The sequence below is a fragment of the Musca autumnalis genome, unplaced genomic scaffold (assembly GCF_047663935.1).
Source record: "Musca autumnalis isolate F117 unplaced genomic scaffold, ASM4766393v1 scaffold_2, whole genome shotgun sequence".
In the NCBI taxonomy this organism is placed as follows: Eukaryota; Metazoa; Arthropoda; class Insecta; order Diptera; family Muscidae; genus Musca; species Musca autumnalis.
In genome coordinates, this window is record NW_027411755.1 from 201,340,430 (window position 1) to 201,362,495 (window position 22,066).

A 22,066-nucleotide genomic window follows, 5' to 3' on the forward strand; every position below is an offset into this window, starting at 1 on the left:
CTGTATTTTAAAAAATTGTTAAACAAACATTTGCACAAAACACTGCGTGGTATCCATTACGTTATATTTTATTGTGATTTTCGTATAAATTGTTATAATCAGCCCAATTATGAATATCAACTCCCCGTGAGTTTGTTCACCTTTTCCTTTAAGTTGCAACGGCAGAAAGACAAAACTCACGGGGAGTTCACATTCATAATCACCCCTAAGATTTTTTTAATCGATTTGTGCGTGAACTTTTTTTATATTTCAATGGATTAAACTTTAGTTTAGTGATTAATAGGCAAAAGTTCGACGCCAGGGCACGTGTCGAGCTGTACTTATTAATAGCCTAGTCTGCGCACGCCGTCATTGCGTACGATGGTCCATCCCCTTACGGCACACTCGTGGGAACAATACATGGAGAAAATACTATTAAAACACACAAACACGAAAACAAAACTCCTCGGTTGCAGTCTGGCAACTCCTCCGAGGATGAATTCTTAGCCTCCAGCCAGGAGCTGGTAGCTAGCCAACTAAGTGTAGTCAGCTCTGCAAACAACTCTGACTCACTTCAGGAACTAAACACAAAAAAAGCAACAACTCTGTCCGTCACGAAAGACGGACAATCCACTGACTCCAACCAAAAAAAAAAAAGAAAAGTCCGTCCGACGTTCGGAAGTCCCTGTACCAAAAGGCAAAGTTTATTCTCGGCAAGATAGCCAAGAATGCTGCTAACGGTACAGTGGACGAACGGGATGAGGCGGACAAGCTCAAATACACACAAATTGTTGAGGATTATGAGAAAGCCAAAATCTCACAAATCAACGATCGTCCATCTTCTTCCAAGCGAGAGCGTTCCCGGATGGAGAGCACAAAGCCCGCAAAGCGAAAGAAGTTAAAACACAACACCGCAACATCATCTACAACAAAGCGACCCTTCAATGAAGTTGTCAAGGACAACATGTTGCTTGCCATAGCTAACGAAAAGGGGGGGGGGGGGGTTTGGTTGAGTTTGGTTGCCCAAGATAGAGTGCGACGGACCAAAGCTGCTGAAATGTCTGGCGAAAATGAACAAGGATGTTCCGATGGACGAGTCGTCCGTAATCGCCACTGAGCCACCTAACAATAACAGATTGAGCTTAGTTCTCTCAATTACTGAGGCCGGAGTAGAGGCTCTCGAAAGATTGGGGAACAAGTTGTTCTTTGGCATAAGGGAAGCCAAAGTCAAAATACTACGCCCACATGACCCGAATGGAGAAGACGATGAGGCTGACATCGACGATGCCGGTAAGCTGCTTGACAATATGCAGCTAGAGGCGCCATCCACATCTTCACCCAATAAAAATGATGTTTAAGGTCGTGCAGATCAATCTGAAGCACTCGAGAATCGCTTCAGATAACCTGCGTATCCTTCTGGTTGAGGAGGATCTAGACATAGGCATCATACAGGAGCCCTATACATGAAGGATAATGGTAAGCCTAGACCATGTCCAATTGTGAAAAACACCATAAACGCTTTCTTATGCCCCCAGTTTAGCACAGCGGACTTTACCGTGGCAAGAGTGGAACTGGAAAACGGTAAGCAGTTCCTTATTGCCTCTTGCTACATGGCCCACTCAAGAGAAGCTCCACCAAGCGAGGTCTCGAGCTTTATGGGGGGCCATTCTACCACACGACACAATAATCATTGGCTGCGACGCTAACGCACGACATACCCTGTGGGGCAGCACTGAAACAAACGACAGAGGTGAGTCAGTTTTAGATTTCATAAATACTAACAACCTCACAATATGCAACAAGCTCGGAGAACTTTAGGGGGTGGCAGGAGGTCATCGACCTCACGCTAGTATCAGACAGACGGCAAATTGAAATAGACAACTGGATAGTATCCGATAAGAGGTCCTTCTCAGATCACAATTGGATACTATTCAACATATCTGAAAAGGCAACGCCCACTAAATGTTTTCGCAACCCTAACAGAACGAACTGGGAAAAGTTCGAAAGGGTTCTGAAGGACAAACTTCCAAATATTTCACATACAGATGAAACCGCAGCAGGTATAGAAAAGGCTGTATCCATTCTAGAGAAATCCTTAGATACAGCCTTTAAAGTCTCATGCCCATTGACGCACTCAAAGAAACATTATCCACCATGGTGGACGTCCGAGCTCTCAAAGCTAAGAAAACAATCACGAAAAGCATTCAACGTCAGCTACCAAAGCGAATCCTGGCAGCCATATAAGGATAAGCTTAGGGAATATAAAAAAACAATAGCCAAGACAAAAAAGCAATCCTGGATTGAATTCTGTGGATCTCTAGATAGCACCAAAGATACAGCCAGACTAAGCAAAGTTATGGCAAAGAGTCACTCAAATCCCACCTACATAAAGAGAAATAACGGTACCTGGTCAGAAAACTCGGCCGAATCTCTTGAAATCCTTCTTACAACGCACTTCCCCGGTTGCACGGATAGAACCATCGAAGAGCGAACCAATACAGTTATAAATAAAGACAACATTGAAGCCGGAAAGATAGCTTCTCTCCCTACAAATCTCCGGGGCCAGATGGTATTATACCAAAAATGCTTCAAAGCGCGGAGAGCATATACCCTTGGCTAGTATACATCTATAGTAGATGTCTATCCCTAAACTACGTCACAACGAGTTGGAGACAGGTAAAGGTGGTTTTCATACGGAAAGCTGGAAAACGTAGTCACGAAAATGCTAAAGACTTTAGACCCATAATCATCATTTCTGCTTAAAACACTCGAAAGGCTCATCGACGTGTATATTCGAGAAAAGATGGAGAACTCAAATAACATATCTTCAAGTCAACACGCTTACCTTAAAGGACGCTCGACAGACACAGCCCTACATGAAGTTGTTGGGACTATTGAGATGTCCTTTGAGCACAAACAGTACACCTTAGCCGGCTTTTTGGATAAAGAAGGCGCTTTCAACAACGCTAGCACCTCAGCAATAGAACAACCTCTATATAACTTCGGCCTGGAACCATTCATCAGTGGTTGGATAACCACCATGCTGCAGAGCAGAGTCATTAATGCCACACTGGGAAATAGCATGCTGTCAAAGCACGTAAATCGAGGAACCCCACAGGGAGGGGTGATCTCGCCACTGCTTTGGCTCCTTGTGATTAATGAAATCCTAAGCAAACTTGACCAAATGGGGATTAAGGTGGTTGCTTATGCGGACGATGTGGTAATGCTCGTCTCTGGTCTATTTCCGTCCGTGCTGAGTGACATCATGAGCGGAGCCCTGAAATCACTTGATACTTGGGCCACAAGAAGTGGTCTGGGGGTGAATACAGGGAAAACTGAGATGGTGATATTTACTACAAAATCAAATATGCAATCACCAATCTTCCACGACTACGAGGTCAAGAAATACCCCTATCAGATCACGCCAAATACCTAGGCGTTATCCTAGATTCAAAACTGTCATGGAAACGTAACATGGAACATCGTGCTCAAAAAAGCTACCGTTGCATACTACACATGTCGCAAAATGTTTGGGAGCCGCTGGAGCCTGAAACCCAAAATGGTGTTATGGATGTACACCAGCATAATAACACCAATACTTACATATGGAGCACTAGTTTGGTGGCCAATTCAGAGAAAACTATACAGCATACAAAGAACCGCATGTATCGGGGTGACAGGGGCATTGAGAACTTGTCCGGCTGAAGCCCTCAATACAATGATGCATATACTGCCAATAGATCTACACATCAAAGCAACTGCGGCCTGCAATGCTGCAAGGCTACGTGATCTAGGAATGTGGAGAGATAGAGCTTACGGACATGCCTGTGTGCTTCTCAAACTACCGGGAAAAATAGCAACTAATGCTGATTACTGCATAGCTGGAATTACTTTTGATCAGCCTTTTAAAGTTAAATTTCCATGCAGGAAAGAATGGAACAATAGAACAGCATTGAAAAGGTACGACATCAATGTATACACGGACGGCTCTAAGATGAATTGTGGAGTCGGCTCTGGTGTCTACTCGGAAGAAGCAAACATATTGTTACGAATGTAACTGATAGGTTTAAGTTAATTTAGTTTAATTTCCGTTAATTTAAAAATTTGAATTGTAACGTAACGTTTTATTACGCAGTTACTTTACTTAGCAACAACAACTACCATGTAGAATTCTCTTCATTATTCTAGTTCTTACTTTACCTTCTATTAATGTGCTTTTGTTTGTTTTGCCATAGTCACGTAATTATCGTTTAGTTGCTACTTCTTTCTTGCATTTGTTTGTTGTTGTAATTACGTCATTAGTGTTCCCCCATGTATGTGAAGCTGAAAACACATCCAACGTTTGGGTAAAGTTTTGTGTCGTTTTGGCCGTTTTTACACTGTTGGGCATGATGCCGAAAAATTCAAATTCATTTGAAATATATGCCGGCAAACAGATCGACGCTGGACTTTGGTGTCGGCGTAGACCTGTTGTTGTTGTTTTTTCCTCAACGCCCAACACAAAACTTTACTGAAACGTTTGATGTGTTTTTAGCTTGAGTATGGTTGTTCGCTTAGTGCGAATGTGCGTCTGTGTGTGTGCTGCACAGATTCGAGGTGTTGCCAGATGTTCTGGATACTTCTAGGCCAAGGAGATGTTGGGAATAAATACGGATTGGAACGGCAACATTGAGTTAGTTGTGTTTTAAGCGTTGAACTGAACAGATCGGTTAAAGAAGTGCTGCGTGCTAACTAGATACAAGCTGTGTGCTTAGTAATTAAAGTCGGTTCCGAATAAGTGTAATAAAGTAAATAAAGCATTGCAGAAACGTAATCTAAAATGAACCCTGTTTTATTTGGTACAAATCGTACTGGGGAATAAAACAACGTCTACACGGAGATTAGTTAAATCTAAATCCGTAACAATATCTACATCCATAAAACTACCTGAAGATTGCAGTGTTTTTCAGGCGGAGATACTGGCTATAAAGGAAGCTTGTAATATACTTCTACAGCACCACTCACCAAACTCAATATGAATTTGTCGACAGTCAAGCGGCGCTCCTAGCATTGAATTCAAACATTGTCGCATCAAAGCTGGTGAAGGAATGTAGAGAAGAACTTGCTGAGCTAAGACGTCTGACCAAAGTAGTTCTTACTTGGATCCCAGGTCATAAGGGTCTCGATGGTAACGAAAAAGCAGACGAACTAGCTAGAGCGGGATCTGCCTCTAACGAACTTCCAAGGGCGTCAGTCGCAACACCAATGGGAGTAGTTAAAGGGGATATCTTCAAATACTATCTTTCACAAGCAGAGATCTGATGGACCAAGACTGAAATTTGTAAAATATCAAAATCTACATGGCCACACTACAACATCAAACGTACAAAGTTCCTGATCAGGCAAAATCGACGGAACCTGGCAAGACTAATTGCGTTGCTAACCGGTCACTGGGCCATTGGTAACCATGCAATGCGCTTACATATTCCACACAATGACTACTGTCGCAGCTGCGGTAACGAAGAAGAGGAAGAAACGGTTAAACACCTCCTCTGCTCCTGCCATGCACAATTACAAAGAAGATTGAAAGCCCTAGGACGACCGTTCCTACACGATCTTACTAAGATAACCGAACTAGGTCTGGGAGACCTACTGAGGTTTCTCACTTCATCAGGCTGGATATAATTTACCTGAGTTGTGTGGTTTTCAAAACGGTATATTTAACATTCTAATTGAGGCTATGAAGGTTATAGCCACCACGTAAACCAACCAACCAGGGAAAAGTTCATTCATTCCCGCTACAGGAAATAGTTTTTTGAGAAAAAAGGCCAAAAAGTCATAACCCTAGTGTTGCAGCTTATTTGATTGCGTTTTTTTATGACTTTAAATGTTTGAATTAATAAGTAGTTCTTTTGATTGCATATTTTATGTTTATCGGTTGACCACCATTATGTTTACCATTTGTTTCTTATTCTTGAACTATGAGACCATCAATCAATTTTTGACAACGAAAAAGAATGAAACAAAATTTGGTTTGTTTTGATTTGATTTTTTGTCTTCGTTTTTAAAAAGTATGCAGAATCCGATATATGCAGACACACTTCTCCACAACGAACTCTACATAAAGATAAAGACAATTTATGAATCTAAAAAAATATTTTTTCTCATAAAATAGTGTTTTTAAAACGTATTATAACTATTGAAAAACACCGACTTATGTGCACAATTTTTTGTTGGAAGCTGTTCTCATACAAAAAAGGACATTTGTGATTCGAAGACATCTTATGGTCCAATCTCTATAATCTCTATAGAATACTTCATATTCTATTGACTTCTTCTTCTTCTTCTTTGGTATTTCATTATACACCAAATTTCAAATTGCAACCAATTATTATTCTTATTATTAATTATTCAAACTGTCATATTTGAACCGGTTATGTGAAACACGAGGCGCGTTCAAGAACAATGCTTTCAAACATTTTCAGCATCCACCCGCCAGTATTTTTAGTTTGGTCGAAACATAAACAGCGTTTCAAAAGTTAGTTTAAAAAATTTTGATTTTGAACAGACAAAAAATGTCCTTGATTGGATTGATATTTTTATTGGTGCTACTTCTAATCATATTAATTCTACTCAAGTATTGTGAACGTTTACTTTATTGGCGAAGACAAAATGTGAAAATGTTAAATATTTTTTCGGTTTTGCGTAAAGCTAAAAAGAAACCACTTTATAAAGTTCTGCAGAGTATCTATCAGGAGATGTATGAGAAACAGGAAATTGTCAAAGCAGTGGAATTGGTTTTCATAAGCGCCCTTTTTGTCCAGGATCAAAAGGCTATTGAACAAATTCTCATTACGCAATATGAAAACTTTCCAGATCGTGGCCTTTATGTAAATACCAATGATCCCTTATTGGCCAATATGGGCCGATTGGAATATGACCAATGGAAACCGTTGCACAAGAAATTTAGACCTTGTTTTACACCCAACGCCACGAGATACATGTTTCCCCTAATGCAACAGGTGTGCCGAGAATTTGTCCATGTTCTGCAGAGATCAACATGCGGAAAAGGTAACATTTTCGAAATGCGTGATTTATGTTCCAGATATGCTGTTGATGTTATAGGTAACGTTGTTTTTGGTCTCGAGTGCAACAGCTTAAAAGATGAAAATGCAAAATTTCGTTATTTTGGTGATAGGGCCAGTGAAGAACATTTTCGTCCTCTCCTACAATTTCGTACCAAATATTTTGATTTATTAAAGCTTTTCAATGTTAAATATCACAGCCGAGAGACCTCGGAATTTTTCACACAACTTGTCAAGGAGTCATTGGAATATCGTGAGAAATATAATATTCAGCGTTCGGATTTTATGGATATTTTAATGAAAATTAAAAACGATCCTCAAGATGCTAAAGATTTAGAAATAACCCTAGATAGATTGGTGGGAGTGACGTTCTTGTTTTTTGCCGCTGGTTATAATACAACATCAACAGCATTGTGTGAGGCTCTTTATGAAATGGCCAAGAATCCCGAAATTCAAGATAAGGCACGAGAGGAAGCAAGGGACACATTGGCTAGGCATGAAAATAAATTGACCTTTGAAGCTGTGAAGGAGATGCGTTATATAAAACAAATTATAATGGGTATGTTTTAAAAAATCTCACTTAATTCTTTAACTAAATCAATTATTTTTGTACAACTTTCAGAAACCCTTAGAAAATACACTCTTCTCTTTGCCACATCAAGATATAGTCGCCGGGCCTGCACCATACCCACCTCAACTGGGTCTTTGACAGTTGAACCTAAAACCCTGATTATTATACCCAATCATGCCATTAACAATAATCCAGAATTTCATACTGATCCAGAAGTTTTTCGTCCCGAAAGATTTGACAAGGGCGTTAAACATCCCGCGTGCACTTTCCTACCATTTGGTGATGGACCCAAAGCATGTCCAGCCATTAATTTTAGTTATGTTGAGTTGATTTCGTGTATAGCCACACTTTTAATCAATTTCGAATTTTCTCCTTGTGACAAAACCCCCAAAGAATTGATATTCAACAAGGAAATGTTACGTTTAAGTATTGATAATATATTTTTAAGTGTAAAACCTTTGAATAAATAGATTTTACAAGACAAGAGTGAAATTGTTGTAGCCATAAGGAAAAGACCTGTGATAGCCTACACCACTATATCGTCATATGACAGATCCCCATTCAAGGTCAACGAAATCGTAGAGTCGGAGGAACATCATGGTCTCCGCGATACAAGAAACAACGCTCACTTACCGGTACCTGCAACGTTGCAATGGCTACAACGTTTTGCGAATGGATCGTACAAGATGCGGAGGAGATGGACTTGCCTTCCTAATATGCCAGTCTGTCCAGTAAAGACAGGCCTATCTAGCTTGAGCTTGATTATAATAACCAATGCATGGAATGTATTGGAGTAGCAGTGAAGTGTGACACTTGAGATGGAGATACTTAATATCGATGAATAGCGAGAATAAGAGAAGATTGCCATAGACCGCCAGACATAACCATTGTGGCACCCAGTCTGATAAATGACGTGTCTTGGCAACCCTTAATTTCCCTCCACTTAGACCATTTTCCGATCATCGTCTCTGTCTACAGAACCCAGACTTAATAACTTCTGACCGCCGTACTTTTCTAAACCATGGAAATGTTGATTGGCAAGGTTTCATATAGTTTACCAATCTCTGCTTCAAAATGCTGTCCATTCCCGCAGATCCTCGGCTAGCTGAGATAATTTTCCATGACATCATAATTGCTTCAGCCGCTCGATACATACCTGCTGACAGCTTACCGGCAATCAGACCAAATCTCCCAGGAGAGGTGACGGGACTACCAAATGATCGTGATGAGATTCGTCGTGCCAAAACAAGTGACCTCAAAGTCAGGTAGCTTACACTGGTTGTTGGATGAACATAAGCGGAACAATGGGTAAATATTGTTACGAATGTAACTGATAGGTTTAAGTTAATTTAGTTTAATTTCCGTTCATTTAAAAATTTGAATTGTAACGTAACGTTTTTATTATGCAGTTACTTTATTTAAGCAACAACAACTACCATTTAGAACTCTCTTCATTATTCTAGTTGTTACTTTACCTTTTATTAATGTGTTTTTGTTTGTTTTGCCATAATCATGTAATTATCGTTTAGGGGTAGTTTACACTATATGTAATACCCCGTTTATATATAACCGGATTTAAAAAACCGACTGGGTTTCAAATGTCAATTCCATTGCTTATATTTCAAACAAATCCTCATAAAGAAGGTTAACCCTGCAAAAAGTTCTAATATAAACAGCATATAAATGTCATATGACTCGAAATAAAAATATTCCATATCTACCAACGAGGGCAATGTGGAGACGTAGTTTTTTTACATTTTTGCTGGTGTGGATGCACAGAGTAAATCGCGTAAGGAAAATCTCCAATATTGTACATGTTAGCGAATATATAACGATGGGAAATTTCATGTCATATGACATTTACATATAGTGTAAACTGCCCCTTAGTTGTCATTTCTTATTTCTTGCATTTGTTTGTTGTTGTAATTACGTCATTACTGTGCTTGTCGTCCGCCTGTATTCCCCCCATGTATGTATGTGAGTATGGTTGTTCGCTTATGGGTACTTTACACGGTATGTTTTTTACATATGAGTTGTCACTTTGCATATACATTTTGTATGGGAGAAGTGACAACTCATATGTAAAAAACATACCGTGTAAAGTACCCATTAGTGCGAATGTGCGTCTGTGTGTTCGTTGCACAGATTCGAGGTGTTGCCAGACTTTCTGGATAATTCTAGACCAAGGAGACTTTGGGGTATAAATACAGGGGAACTGGCAATGACGAGTTGAGTTGTGTTTTAAGCGTTGAGCTGAACAGATCGTTTAAATAAGAGCTGCGTGCTAACTAGAGACTTGCTGTGTGCTTTGTAATTAAAGTCGGTTCTGAATAAGTGTAATAAAGTAAATAAAGCATTGTAGAAACGCAATCTAAAACGAACCCTGTTTTATTTGGTACAAATCGTACTAGGGAATAAAACAACGTCTACACGGAGATTAGTTAAATCTAATTCCGTAACAATATTTTGAAAAGTTGCAACATTGGGGCCGTACTAAGCGAATTGTGGGCAATGGTTAAGTCACTCTCGACCAACAACAGACCTATTATCACAACAACAACGAACCTGAATGTGGGGTCGACTCAATTTATAACTTGTGCAAGTTGTCCGCGCATGTCTGATAATTTTGTGTTTTAATTTTACCCATTTTTATGTAAACGTTGGAAAAGACAAAGAAATGTAGTAATTTAAGTTAAAGTGAACATTTTACTTACTCTGACATTGATTATTGATTTCATTCTGATGTTTTCTGATCAAATTCCGCTTCGAACGTGTTTATTAAAAAACATATCCACCATTAAATTGATTGTGAGTTCATACGCTGGGCAAAAAGAATTCATTCATGCGATAAGTTGTTAATTTTTGCTTCACTACCCATTTTGAAATAAATAACTTAAGCTGAAAACAAATCCAACGTTTGGGTAAAGTTTTGAGTCGTTTTGGCCGTTTTTAATGCAATTGAATTCAAATTCATTTGAAATATATGCCGGCAAACAGGTCAACGCTAGACTTTAAGTCTGTCTGGTTACTTTTCCAGCAAGAACTTTCTCAGAGAGTAAGGAGTTTTTATTCTCTTTTGCTAGAAAATTATAAAAAGTAAACAGACACCTTCCCAGCAAAAACCAGCAAGCAATCAGCTGACTTGCCAAAACAGAACAATTTGTCGGCCAATGAAGGAACCAATGGAAGCAAAAATGTGTATTTTATTAAAAATAACAAAAGAAAATGACCCAAAAATGGATTTTTCAAACTCGCAACTTTGTTCTACAAACAAATAATACAATTGGACTTGCTATTTCCGCAATAAACTTGTTTTTTATATTCACAAACATAAATCAACGAAAAATTAAAAACAGATGATTGATTGTTTTCAGGAAGAAGAAGAGTTGCAAATGTTTGCTAGAAGAAATTTGTCCTGGAAGAATTAGCAAACTCTCAGTGAAAGAACTGTCAAAATGCCTCTCCCGAATTGCTCTCTTTTGCTGGTTTTTTGTGTTAACAAACGACTTCCAGCAACAATTGGTACAAATTTTAGGGTAACCAGACAGACCTTTTGGTGTCGGCGTCGACCTGTTGTTGTTGTTTTTTTCTCAACCCCAACGTTGGATGTGTTTTCAATTCTTTGAAATGTTCATCAATTTCCGATGTAATCACGGCCTGAGTGAAAATAAAAATAAATACGACGGCGTATAAAAAGAAATAACGCGACATTGTAATTTATTTTACAAGGCAGACACACACGGTTTAATATAGCTATGTTCCTTTACGTGAAAGAATCTTCAAGTTTTACCACTTTTTACTCGAAAAGCGTTCCTTTACTTCAGACACCATACAATTCATATGGGAGCAGTTTACAACTTTTGCTACTTTTGCCGGTTTTACCACTTTCAAAAGTAAAGGAACAGACCATATAAACGCCTGATTTTCTTCAAATTTATAACAAATAACGGAACACTTTAGCTTTGTTCCAGAACTAAAAAGTTTTTACAATTTTTATCACTTTTACACATTTTGCGTTCCCGTACACAAAATTTATATGGAAATCGTTTACGACTTTTACAACTTTTACCACTTTATAAAGTACGGGAACAGGCCAATTTATTAACACGGAACACATATGCAACACATATTAGATCTGTTCCTTTACGTTCAAGAATCTTCAAGTTTTACAACTTTTTACTCGAAAAGCGTTCCTTTACTTCAGACACAATACAATTCATATGGGAGCAGTTTTCAACTTTTACTACTTTTGCCGGTTTTACCGTTTTCAGAAGTAAAGGAACAGACCAATTAATATTTTTACAAAATTCTTTAAATTAAAATGACAACGAAGGAACAACCGAATGAACAAAACAACTGAGTTGTTCAATTGCGGCCATGCCATACTGTTCAATGCAGGGTTGCGTGTTAAATGTAAGATTAGTTAAAGGTTATTGTTAAAAGTACCTTTTGTTATTAATAAGTATATAGCAAAATATTTTATTTATTAATATATTGAACAAGTTTTTCGTAATGTTACCTCATTTTTTCTCTTTTTTTATAGTTGGAATTGTTTATTTTATCTCCATGTTGCCACTCTCCGTAACAAGTTTTCATAGAACAGTGGTAACACCGATCATTTGACACTTCATATGCTTTTTTTGCGGGTTGTTTTGCACTGCTACCGAAGATAAACAAAACAACCATGATGAATCCTTTCTAGTTTAGTTTGGCATTTTTTTATACCCTCCACCATAGTATGGAGGGTATATTAAGTTTGTTTTTCCGTTTGTAACGCATTGAAATACTCATTTGCGACCCTACAAAGTATATATATTCTTGATCAGGGTAAAATTCTAAGTCGATCTGAGCACGTCCGTCCGTCCGTCTGTGGTAATCACTCTAGCATCCACAAAAATGGAGATAGGACGCTGAAATTTTGGGAAAATGCGTCTTTTGTTTGCAGGCAGGTCAAGTTCGATGATGGGCTATATCGGTCCACGTTTTGGTATAGCCCCCATATAACGGTACCCCCCGATTTACGGTATTTTGACGTTTTTAGCTACATTTTCAGACCGATTTGGCTATAATTTGACATTTAGGGTTCTTAAGTGTCAGTAAACATATACAACGAAACTTGTGGACATAGGTCCACGTGTTGGTATAGCCCCCATATAACGGTACCCCCCGATTTGCGGTATTTTGACGTTTTTAGCTACATTTTTAGACAGACTTAGCTATAATTTGACATTTAGGGTTCTTAAGTATCAATAAACTTATATAACAAAAGTTGTGGACATAGGTCCACGTTTTGGTATAGCCCCCATATAACGGTACCTCCCGATATGCGGTATTTTTACGTTTTTAGCTACATTATCAGACCGATGTAGCTATAATTTGACATTTAGGGTTCTTAAGTGTTAATAAACTTACATGTTAGAAGTTGTGGACCTAGGTCCACGTTTTGGTATAGCCCCCATATAACGGTACCCCCCGATTTGCGGTATTTTGACGTTTTTAGCTACATTTTCAGACCGATGTAGCTATAATTTGACATTTAGGGTTCTTAAATGTCAATAAACTTATATAACAAAAGTTGTGGACATAGGTCCACGTTTTAGTATAGCCCCCATATAAAGGTACCCCCCGATTTACGGTATTTTGACGGCTTTAGCTACATTTTCAGACAGATTTGGCTATAATTTGACATTTAGGGTTCCTAAGTGTTAATAAACATATATAACAAAACTTGTGGAAATAGATCCACGTTTTGGTATAGCCCCCATATAACGGTACCCCCCGATTTGCGGTATTTTGACGTTTTTAGCTACATTTTTAGACCGATTTAAGTGTTAATAAACATATATAACAAAACTTGTGGACATAGGTCCACGTTTTGGTATAGCCCCCATATAACGGTACCCCCCGATTTGCGTTATTTTGACGTTTTTAGCTACATTTTTAGACCGATTTAGCTATAATTTGACATTTAGGGTTCTCAGGTATCAATAAACATATATAACAAAAGTTGTGGACATAGGTCCACGTTTTGGTATAGCCCCCATATAACGGTACCCCCCCATATACGGTATTTTGACATTTTTAGCTACATTATCAGACCGATGTAGCTATAATTTGACATTTAGGGTTCTTAAATGTCAATAAACTTACATAACAAAAGTTGTGGACATAGGTCCACGTTTTGGTATAGCTCCCATATAACGGTACCCCCCGATTTACGGTATTTTGACGGCTTTAGCTACATTTTCAGACCGATTTGGCTATAATTTGACATTTAGGGTTCTTAAGTGTCAATAAACATATATAACAAAACTTGTGGACATAGGTCCACGTTTTGGTATAGCCCCCATATATCGGTACCCCCTGATTTGCGGTATTTTGACGTTTTTAGCTACATTTTTAGACCGATTAAGCTATAATTTGACATTTAGGGTTCTTAAGTATCAATAAACATATATAACAAACGTTGTGGACATAGGTCCACGTTTTGGTATAGCCCCCATATAAGGTACCCCTCGATATACTGTATTTTGACCTTTTTAGCTACATTATCAGACCGATGTGGCTATAATTTGACATTTAGGGTTCTTAAGTGCCATTTAACTTATTTAACAAAACTTGTGGACATAGATCCACGTTTTGGTATAGCCCCCATATAACGGTACCCCCGATTTACGGTATTTTGACGTTTTTAGCTACATTTTCAGACCGATGTAGCTATAATATGACATTTAGGGTTCTTAAGTGTCAATAAACTTATATAACGAAAGTTGTGGACATAGGTCCACGTTTTGGTTTAGCCCCCATATAACGGTACCCCCGATTTACGGTATTTTGACGGTTTTAGCTACAGACCGATTTAGCTATAATTTGACATTTAGGGTTCTTAAGTATCAATAAACTTATATAACAAAAGTTGTGGACGTAGGTCCACGTTTTGGTATAGCCCCCATATAACGGTACCCCCGATTTACGGTATTTTGACGTTTTTAGCTACATTTTCAGACCGATGAAGCTATAATTTGACGTTTGAAGTTCTTAAATGTAAATAAACTTATGTGACAAAACTTGCGGACATAGGTCCACGTAATTTGACATTTGAAGTTCTTAGTGGTCACAACACCTCTCCATCAAAAATTGTCAACATAGGTCCATGTTCGGATATAGCTCCCATGTAACGGTACCTCCCAATTTTCAGTAATTTGGCTATTTTAGCTACAATTTTTAACAGAACTAACTGTAATTTGACATTTGAAGGTTGTAGTGGTCACCACACATCTGCATCAACAATTATCAACATAGCCCCAATATAACGATACTTCCCGATTTTCGGTACTTTGAGGATTTTACTTAAAATGTTTAACCGAACGTAGGCCCATGTTTTTGTATAGCCCCAAAACAAACCTCCCGATTTTCCGTACCTTAGCTTAATTTTTTGGACGAATTTCTGTAATTTGAAATTTAAAAGTCAACAAAAATTCTGCAACAAAAATTGTTCATTTAAGTTCATATTTTCGTATAGCCCAGATACCTCCGAACTAGCTGTTAATGACATTTGAAGTTACCACGTTATGTACCGATTTTCGATATTTTGAGGATTCTAGCTAAATTTTTTAACCGAATTAGGAGTTATTTGACATTAAAGGCTCCCATCAAAAACTGTCAACATAGGCCCATGTTTTATTATAACCCCTATATAACAGTACCTCCCAATTTCAAGCCCACCAAAAATTGTCAACAGTTAGATATAGGCACCATAAAAAAGGGCCTCCCGAATGAAGCATTTTATGTACATTATCTGACATTTTAACGTACTCACTTAAAGTTGGGGACAGGAATGAATATTTTATGGTGGAGGGTATGAAAAGTTCGGCCCGGCCGAACTTAATGCTTTTTTACTTGTTTAATTATAGTCTATTTTTAATGAATGAAGAAGCATAAGGAATAAATGTAAAAGAGAGAACGTGTTCTTCAACTTCTTTTAATAGTGTTAATAGACGAAGACAAAGATAATTTCTTTCATTATTTCTGGAAAATACATCAGTCTAAAATGCATTGTGAATAGATTTGTTAATTTTTAACAACACAAACAAAAGGACTTAACCAAATTGTTTTATTGGATTTTTGAGTATACTAAGAAATTTGTAATACAGATTTTTTCGCATACTCGTCTTAAAGTGAGTAACACAATACAATGTGGTAATTTTGTTTTTTAAATTATAAGAAATTAATAAATGTGGAAATTAATTTTAATTTGGGGATGTGAGAGCAAAGTGGAAATAATAATATTAATGTATAATATAAACTTAAAATATTTTCTGTAGGATGCTTGGATTCTGATAACTTGTTTTTTGTGAACATCGAAAATCCATGGATGAGTTTGTGTGTTGTGGCTTTTGTAGAAAAAAATAGCGCGGCAATGTACTGAGATTTAACAAAGAACATTTACAAGGAAATATTGATTAAAGGGCGTAAATAGGAATTAAAGGTAATATAATAAACACTAAACAAATTCTAACGATTTAATGAAAATGTAACTTATGGCCCGTTCCAGAACTGCAATAATCTACTATTTTTTTACTATTTATTTCGATATCATAAAGGAAAAATTGTTACCGTAGTAAAAATTTGTAGATGTTTGTCCATACTTCACGAAAAGTGAATCTTGACTTTTCATAGTAGGTAGTTATTGTAATACACGAAAATCCACGTTTATCGTTGTCTTTAGGACTTCTTTATGTCCATAAAATTATGCGGACATTGGTTGCTTCCATTAACTTATAAAAACTAGCGTTTATAGTTATCTGTGATTGCCCCCAAATCTTATAAAACCAATCCACGTTTATTTTCGTCTTTGATTGATTCCTAATACATATCTTTAAAATTCACGATTATCCATATTTTTACACCCGGGACTTGCAATTCTTTGAAATGTTCAGCAATTTCCGATGTAATCACGGCCTGTGTGAAAATAAAAATAATACGACGGCGTATAAAAAGAAATAACGCGACATTGTAATTTGTTTTAAACGGCACACACACGGTTTAATTTAAACGCCTGATTTTCTCCAAATTTATAACTAACAAATAACGGAACACATTTATTAACACGGAACACATATGCAACACATATTAAATTTTTTACTAAACTCTTTAAATTAAAGTGAACGAAGGAACAACCGAATGAAAAAAAAACAACTGAAGTTGGAAACACATACAACGTTTGAGTAAAGTTTTGTGTCGTTTTGGCCGTTTTTACACTGTTGGGCATGATGCCGAAAAATTCAAATTCATTTGAAATATATGCCGGCAAACAGATCGACGATGGACTTTGGTATCGTCGTCGCCCTGTTGTTGTTGTTGTTTTTTCTCGACGCCCAACGCAAAACTTTAATCAAACGTTGTATCTGTTTTTAGCTTGAGTTGTTCAATTGTGGCCGTGCCATACTGTTCAATGCAGGGTTGTATGTTAAATGTAAGTCCCGGTCCACACTAGCGTGAATTTCATTAAAACATGGTATAAGTAGAGAGGTAGATTTATATGAAAACAATCTATAGAACCCTTGTTTTTCCTTAACCCTTTCGGCCCCAACGTTGCTATAAGCAACTTCGATTGTGACGTCGTTTTATTTAAAACTAACGGAATTTTTTCCTCAAAGAACACATTGCTTTGGCTAATTGTAGTCCTAAGAATGCAACAATTATAAAAAAGTGCCAGTTGTATCCCGATCAACAGAACTACGATGCATTATTCAATGTGAAGTCAGGAAAATCACGGCATGTCAAAAATCGATGTGTACAGTCCAAATTATTTAAATCGTTTCTAAATCAAAATGTATGAGCTTTATGTTAAACTTTAGTTTTGATTCTTCAAAAGTAAGGTCAGAGGTATACTTCTATACGATTATAACATTTATATTTACATAATTGCACAAAATAATGAGCAAATAAATTTTAGATAAAATGTACTGTATCTTCCGAAATAGGTGGGGTAACGCCCACCAGTTTATGTTATGTCTTATTTTTGACTTATACTTTAATTCTATGTTTTTAAAATAACTACTAATGCGAGGAAAAAAGTTCGGGGCCGAAAGGGTTAATTTCTAAAACGCCAATATTAGTAAGTCCCGGTCCACACTAGAGTGATTTCATTGAAACAATTGCATTGAATTCGATTTAAGAACACCTAATTTCATGAAATTTTTTATGAAATTCACGCTAGTGTGGACCGGGACTAAACACAAAAACAACAAGTAGGTTTGTTTACAATACCATTTTTGAGCATTTTATAAAAAACGCGAGTTGTGGATATGATAAAATGCTTGTTTCAATGCAAAGCTGACGAATTACTTTCATACAAATGTTCTAAAACCAAAATTTAAAAATCATTGAATTCAATTGTTTTTAAAATTGTTTGTCATATTATTCAAAGAGCACACACATACACAACAGATTGTGTATAAGTACTTGCAAGTTCTCAGTAACGTCTCTCAACCAAGTTTACTCTTTCGAAGCTAAAAATTTGCAGATTGTTATCGTACAGCAATTTGTAAAAACTTGCAAGAAGTCAGGTGATTTCAAGAAGAAGAAGATGTTGGCGGAAAAGATTAAATAAATAAATAATAAAATAAAAAAGTAGTCACCACAAACTACAAAATAAGTTATTTTATTTACATTATCGTTTTCCATAATTTATTTAATAATTTTTCCCTTTTTTATTTCTATTTATTTTAATAACCAAACGTTTGTTTATGTTTTTGCCAAGAAGTCCGAATTTAAATCAGCTGATCAAACTTGCAAGTTCTTACAAGAAAAATTTTCCTTGCAAGAACTTGTAAACAAAACTCTCCAAAGCTCTCCAAAATTCTCTCACTATTGTCTTCAAATTCGCTCTCTTTTACTTTACAAGTTTGTTATCGAACAGCATTTTGTACAAGTTTTTACAAATTTGTACAAACTTTTGGGTTATCGTACAGACCTATTGTTTTGACTTTTTAGGAACAGTCGAAAGAAAAAAATTAAATTGACAGAAAGCTTTAGCTAACCTTTCTTATTCTAGATCGAGTCCCATAGTAAAGTATAGTACTATAAAATTGCTGTGGTGGGGAATTCGATCTAGAAACGCCTAATTTCATGCAATTTATTCATGAAATTCACGCTAGTTTGGACCGGGACTAACTAGGCGTTTACACACAGACAGTATTGGCAAGACAATAGAAAAGTTACAAACCATTTTCACCAATACATCCATACTTTTCTCTATACATATTTAAAAAATTACAAATGTATTTGGGAAAAAGGTTTGTGTTTTTGCTATTGTCTTGCCAATAATGGCATTTGTAAACGCAGGGTAAGGTTAGTTAAAGATTATTGTTAAAAGTACCTTTTATTAAAAGTATCTGAAATCCATTGAAATTTCATTTGACGTTTAAGCAGTGGAATTGACAGTTGAAATCGAGTGGATTTCGTAAATGTAAACCAAGCATTACCTCAGCTCTGTTCCTTTACGTGCAAGAATCTTCAAGTTTTACCACTTTTTACTCGAAAAGCGTTCCTTTACTTCAGACACCATACATTTCATGGGGGGCAGTTTACAACTTTTACTATCTATGCCGGTTTGGCCATTTTTAAAAGTAAAGGAACATACCACTCATTTTTGATTGTTGAATTTGTTTATTTTATCTCCATGTTGCCACTCTCCGTAACAAGTTTTCATAGAACAGTGGTAACACCGATCATTTGACACTTCATATGCTTTTTTTGCGGGTTGTTTTGCACTGCTACCGAAGATAAACAAAACAACCATGATGAATCCTTTCTAGTTTAGTTTGGCATTTTTTTTTAATTATAGTCTATTTTTAATGAATGAAGAAGCATAAGGAATAAATGTAAAAGAGAGAACGTGTTCTTCAACTTCTTTTAATAGTGTTAATAGACGAAGACAAAGAGAATTTCTTTCATTATTTCTGGAAAATACATCAGTCTAAAATGCATTGTGAATAGATTTGTTAATTTTTAACAACACAAACAAAAGGACTTAACCAAATTGTTTTATTGGATTTTTGAGTATACTAAGAAATTTGTAATACAGATTTTTTCGCATACTCGTCTTAAAGTGAGTAACACAATACAATGTGGTAATTTTGTTTTTTAAATTATAAGAAATTAATAAATGTGGAAATTAATTTTAATTTGATTTGGGGATGTGAGAGCAAAGTGGAAATAATAATATTAATGTATAATATAAACTTAAAATATTTTCTGTAGGATGCTTGGATTCTGATAACTTGTTTTTTGTGAACATCGAAAATCCATGGATGAGTTTGTGTGTTGTGGCTTTTGTAGAAAAAAATAGCGCGGCAATGTACTGAGATTTAACAAAGAACATTTACAAGGAAATATTGATTAAAGGGCGTAAATAGGAATTAAAGGTAATATAATAAACACTAAACAAATTCTAACGATTTAATGAAAATGTAACTTATGGCCCGTTCCAGAACTGCAATAATCTACTATTTTTTAATATTTATTTCGATATCATAAAGGAAAAATTGTTACCGTAGTAAAAATTTGTAGATGTTTGTCCATACTTCACGAAAAGTGAATCTTGACTTTTCATAGTAGGTAGTTATTGTAATACACGAAAATCCACGTTTATCGTTGTCTTTAGGACTTCTTTATGTCCATAAAATTATGCGGGCATTGGTTGCTTCCATTATCTTATAAAAACTAGCGTTTATAGCTAGCGTATATATGATTGCCCCCAAATCTTATAAAACCAATCCACGTTTATTTTCGTCTTTGATTGATTCCTAATACATATCTTTAAAATTCACGATTATCCCTATTTTTACACCCGGGACTTGCAATTCTTTGAAATGTTCAGCAATTTCCGATGTAATCACGGCCTGTGTGAAAATAAAAATAATACGACGGCGTATAAAAAGAAATAACGCGACATTGTAATTTGTTTTAAACGGCACACACACGGTTTAATTTAAACGCCTGATTTTCTCCAAATTTATAACTAACAAATAACGGAACACATTTATTAACACGGAACACATATGCAACACATATTAATGGTCTGTTCCTTTACTTTAAAAATGGTAACAGTGGCAAAAAATGGTAAAAGTGGCGAATTGCTCTCATATAAATTGTATGCTTGTTAAAGTAAAGGAACGCTTTGCAGGTTAAAAATGGTAAGAAATGGTAACCTCAGGCAGGTAAAGGAACAGAGCTTAAATTTTTTACCAAACTATTTAAATTAAAGTGAACGAAGGAACAACCGAATGAAAAAAAAACAACTGAAGTTGGAAACACATACAACGTTTGAGTAAAGTTTTGTGTCGTTTTGGCCGTTTTTACACTGTTGGGCATGATGCCGAAAAATTCAAATTAATTTGAAATATATGCCGGCAAACAGATCGACGATGGACTTTGGTATCGTCGTCGCCCTGTTGTTGTTTTTTTTTCTCGACGCCCAACGCAAAACTTTAATCAAACGTTGCATCTGTTTTTAGCATGATTTGTTCAATTGTGGCCGTGCCATACTGTTCAATGCAGGGTTGTATGTTAAATGTAAGTCCCGGTCCACACTAGCGTGAATTTCATTAAAACCATGGTTTAATAAGAAAGGTTAGCCAAAGCTTTATGTCAATTTAAATTTTTTTCATTCGAGTATGCCTAAAACTTCAAAACAATATAAACAAACTGTGTATGTGTGTGTGGTGTTTGAATAATATGCCAAATAATTTTAAAAACAATCGAATTCAATGATTTTTAAAATTGTATTTAGATCATTTGTATGGAAGAAATTGGTGAGATTTGCATTGAAACAAACAGTTTATCATATTCACAACTCGATTATGTGGAGAAAACTTAACTCTGCATTCATTTTTCGCGTTTTTTTTAAATGCTCAAAAAATACATGTTAAACAAACCCACTTGTTGCTTTTATTTTGAAGTTTTAGGAATTCAAGAAAAACAAGGGTTCTATAGATTTTTTTCATTTAAATCTACCTCTTTACTTATACCATGATTAAAACATGGTATAAGTAGAGAGGTAGATTTATATGAAAACAATCTATAGAACCCTTGTTTTTCCTTAACCCTTTCGGCCCCAACGTTGCTATAAGCAACTTCGATTGTGACGTCGTTTTATTTAAAACTAACGGAATTTTTTCCTCAAAGAACACATTGCTTTGGCTAATTGTAGTCCTAAGAATGCAACAATTATGAAAAAGTGCCAGTTGTATCCCGATCAACAGAACTACGATGCATTATTCAATGTGAAGTCAGGAAAATCACGGCATGTCAAAAATCGATGTGTACAGTCCAAATTATTTAAATCGTTTCTAAATCAAAATGTATGAGCTTTATGTTAAACTTTAGTTTTGATTCTTCAAAAGTAAGGTCATAGGTATACTTCTATACGATTATAACATTTATA

At 36.2% G+C, this 22,066-nt stretch overlaps 1 protein-coding gene across 1 annotated transcript; it reads left to right on the top strand.

Annotated features, from left to right (window-relative positions):
• The first annotated feature begins 1,049 nt into the window (after positions 1-1,049).
• Positions 1,050-8,084, top strand: LOC141392491 (probable cytochrome P450 6a18). The gene is made up of 4 exons (XM_073965429.1): positions 1,050-1,331; positions 1,515-1,560; positions 6,670-7,602; positions 7,666-8,084. Exons 1-4 carry the CDS (start codon positions 1,050-1,052, stop codon positions 8,082-8,084), a joined length of 1,680 nt encoding a protein of 559 aa, XP_073821530.1.
• Positions 8,085-22,066: the final 13,982 nt, after the last annotated feature.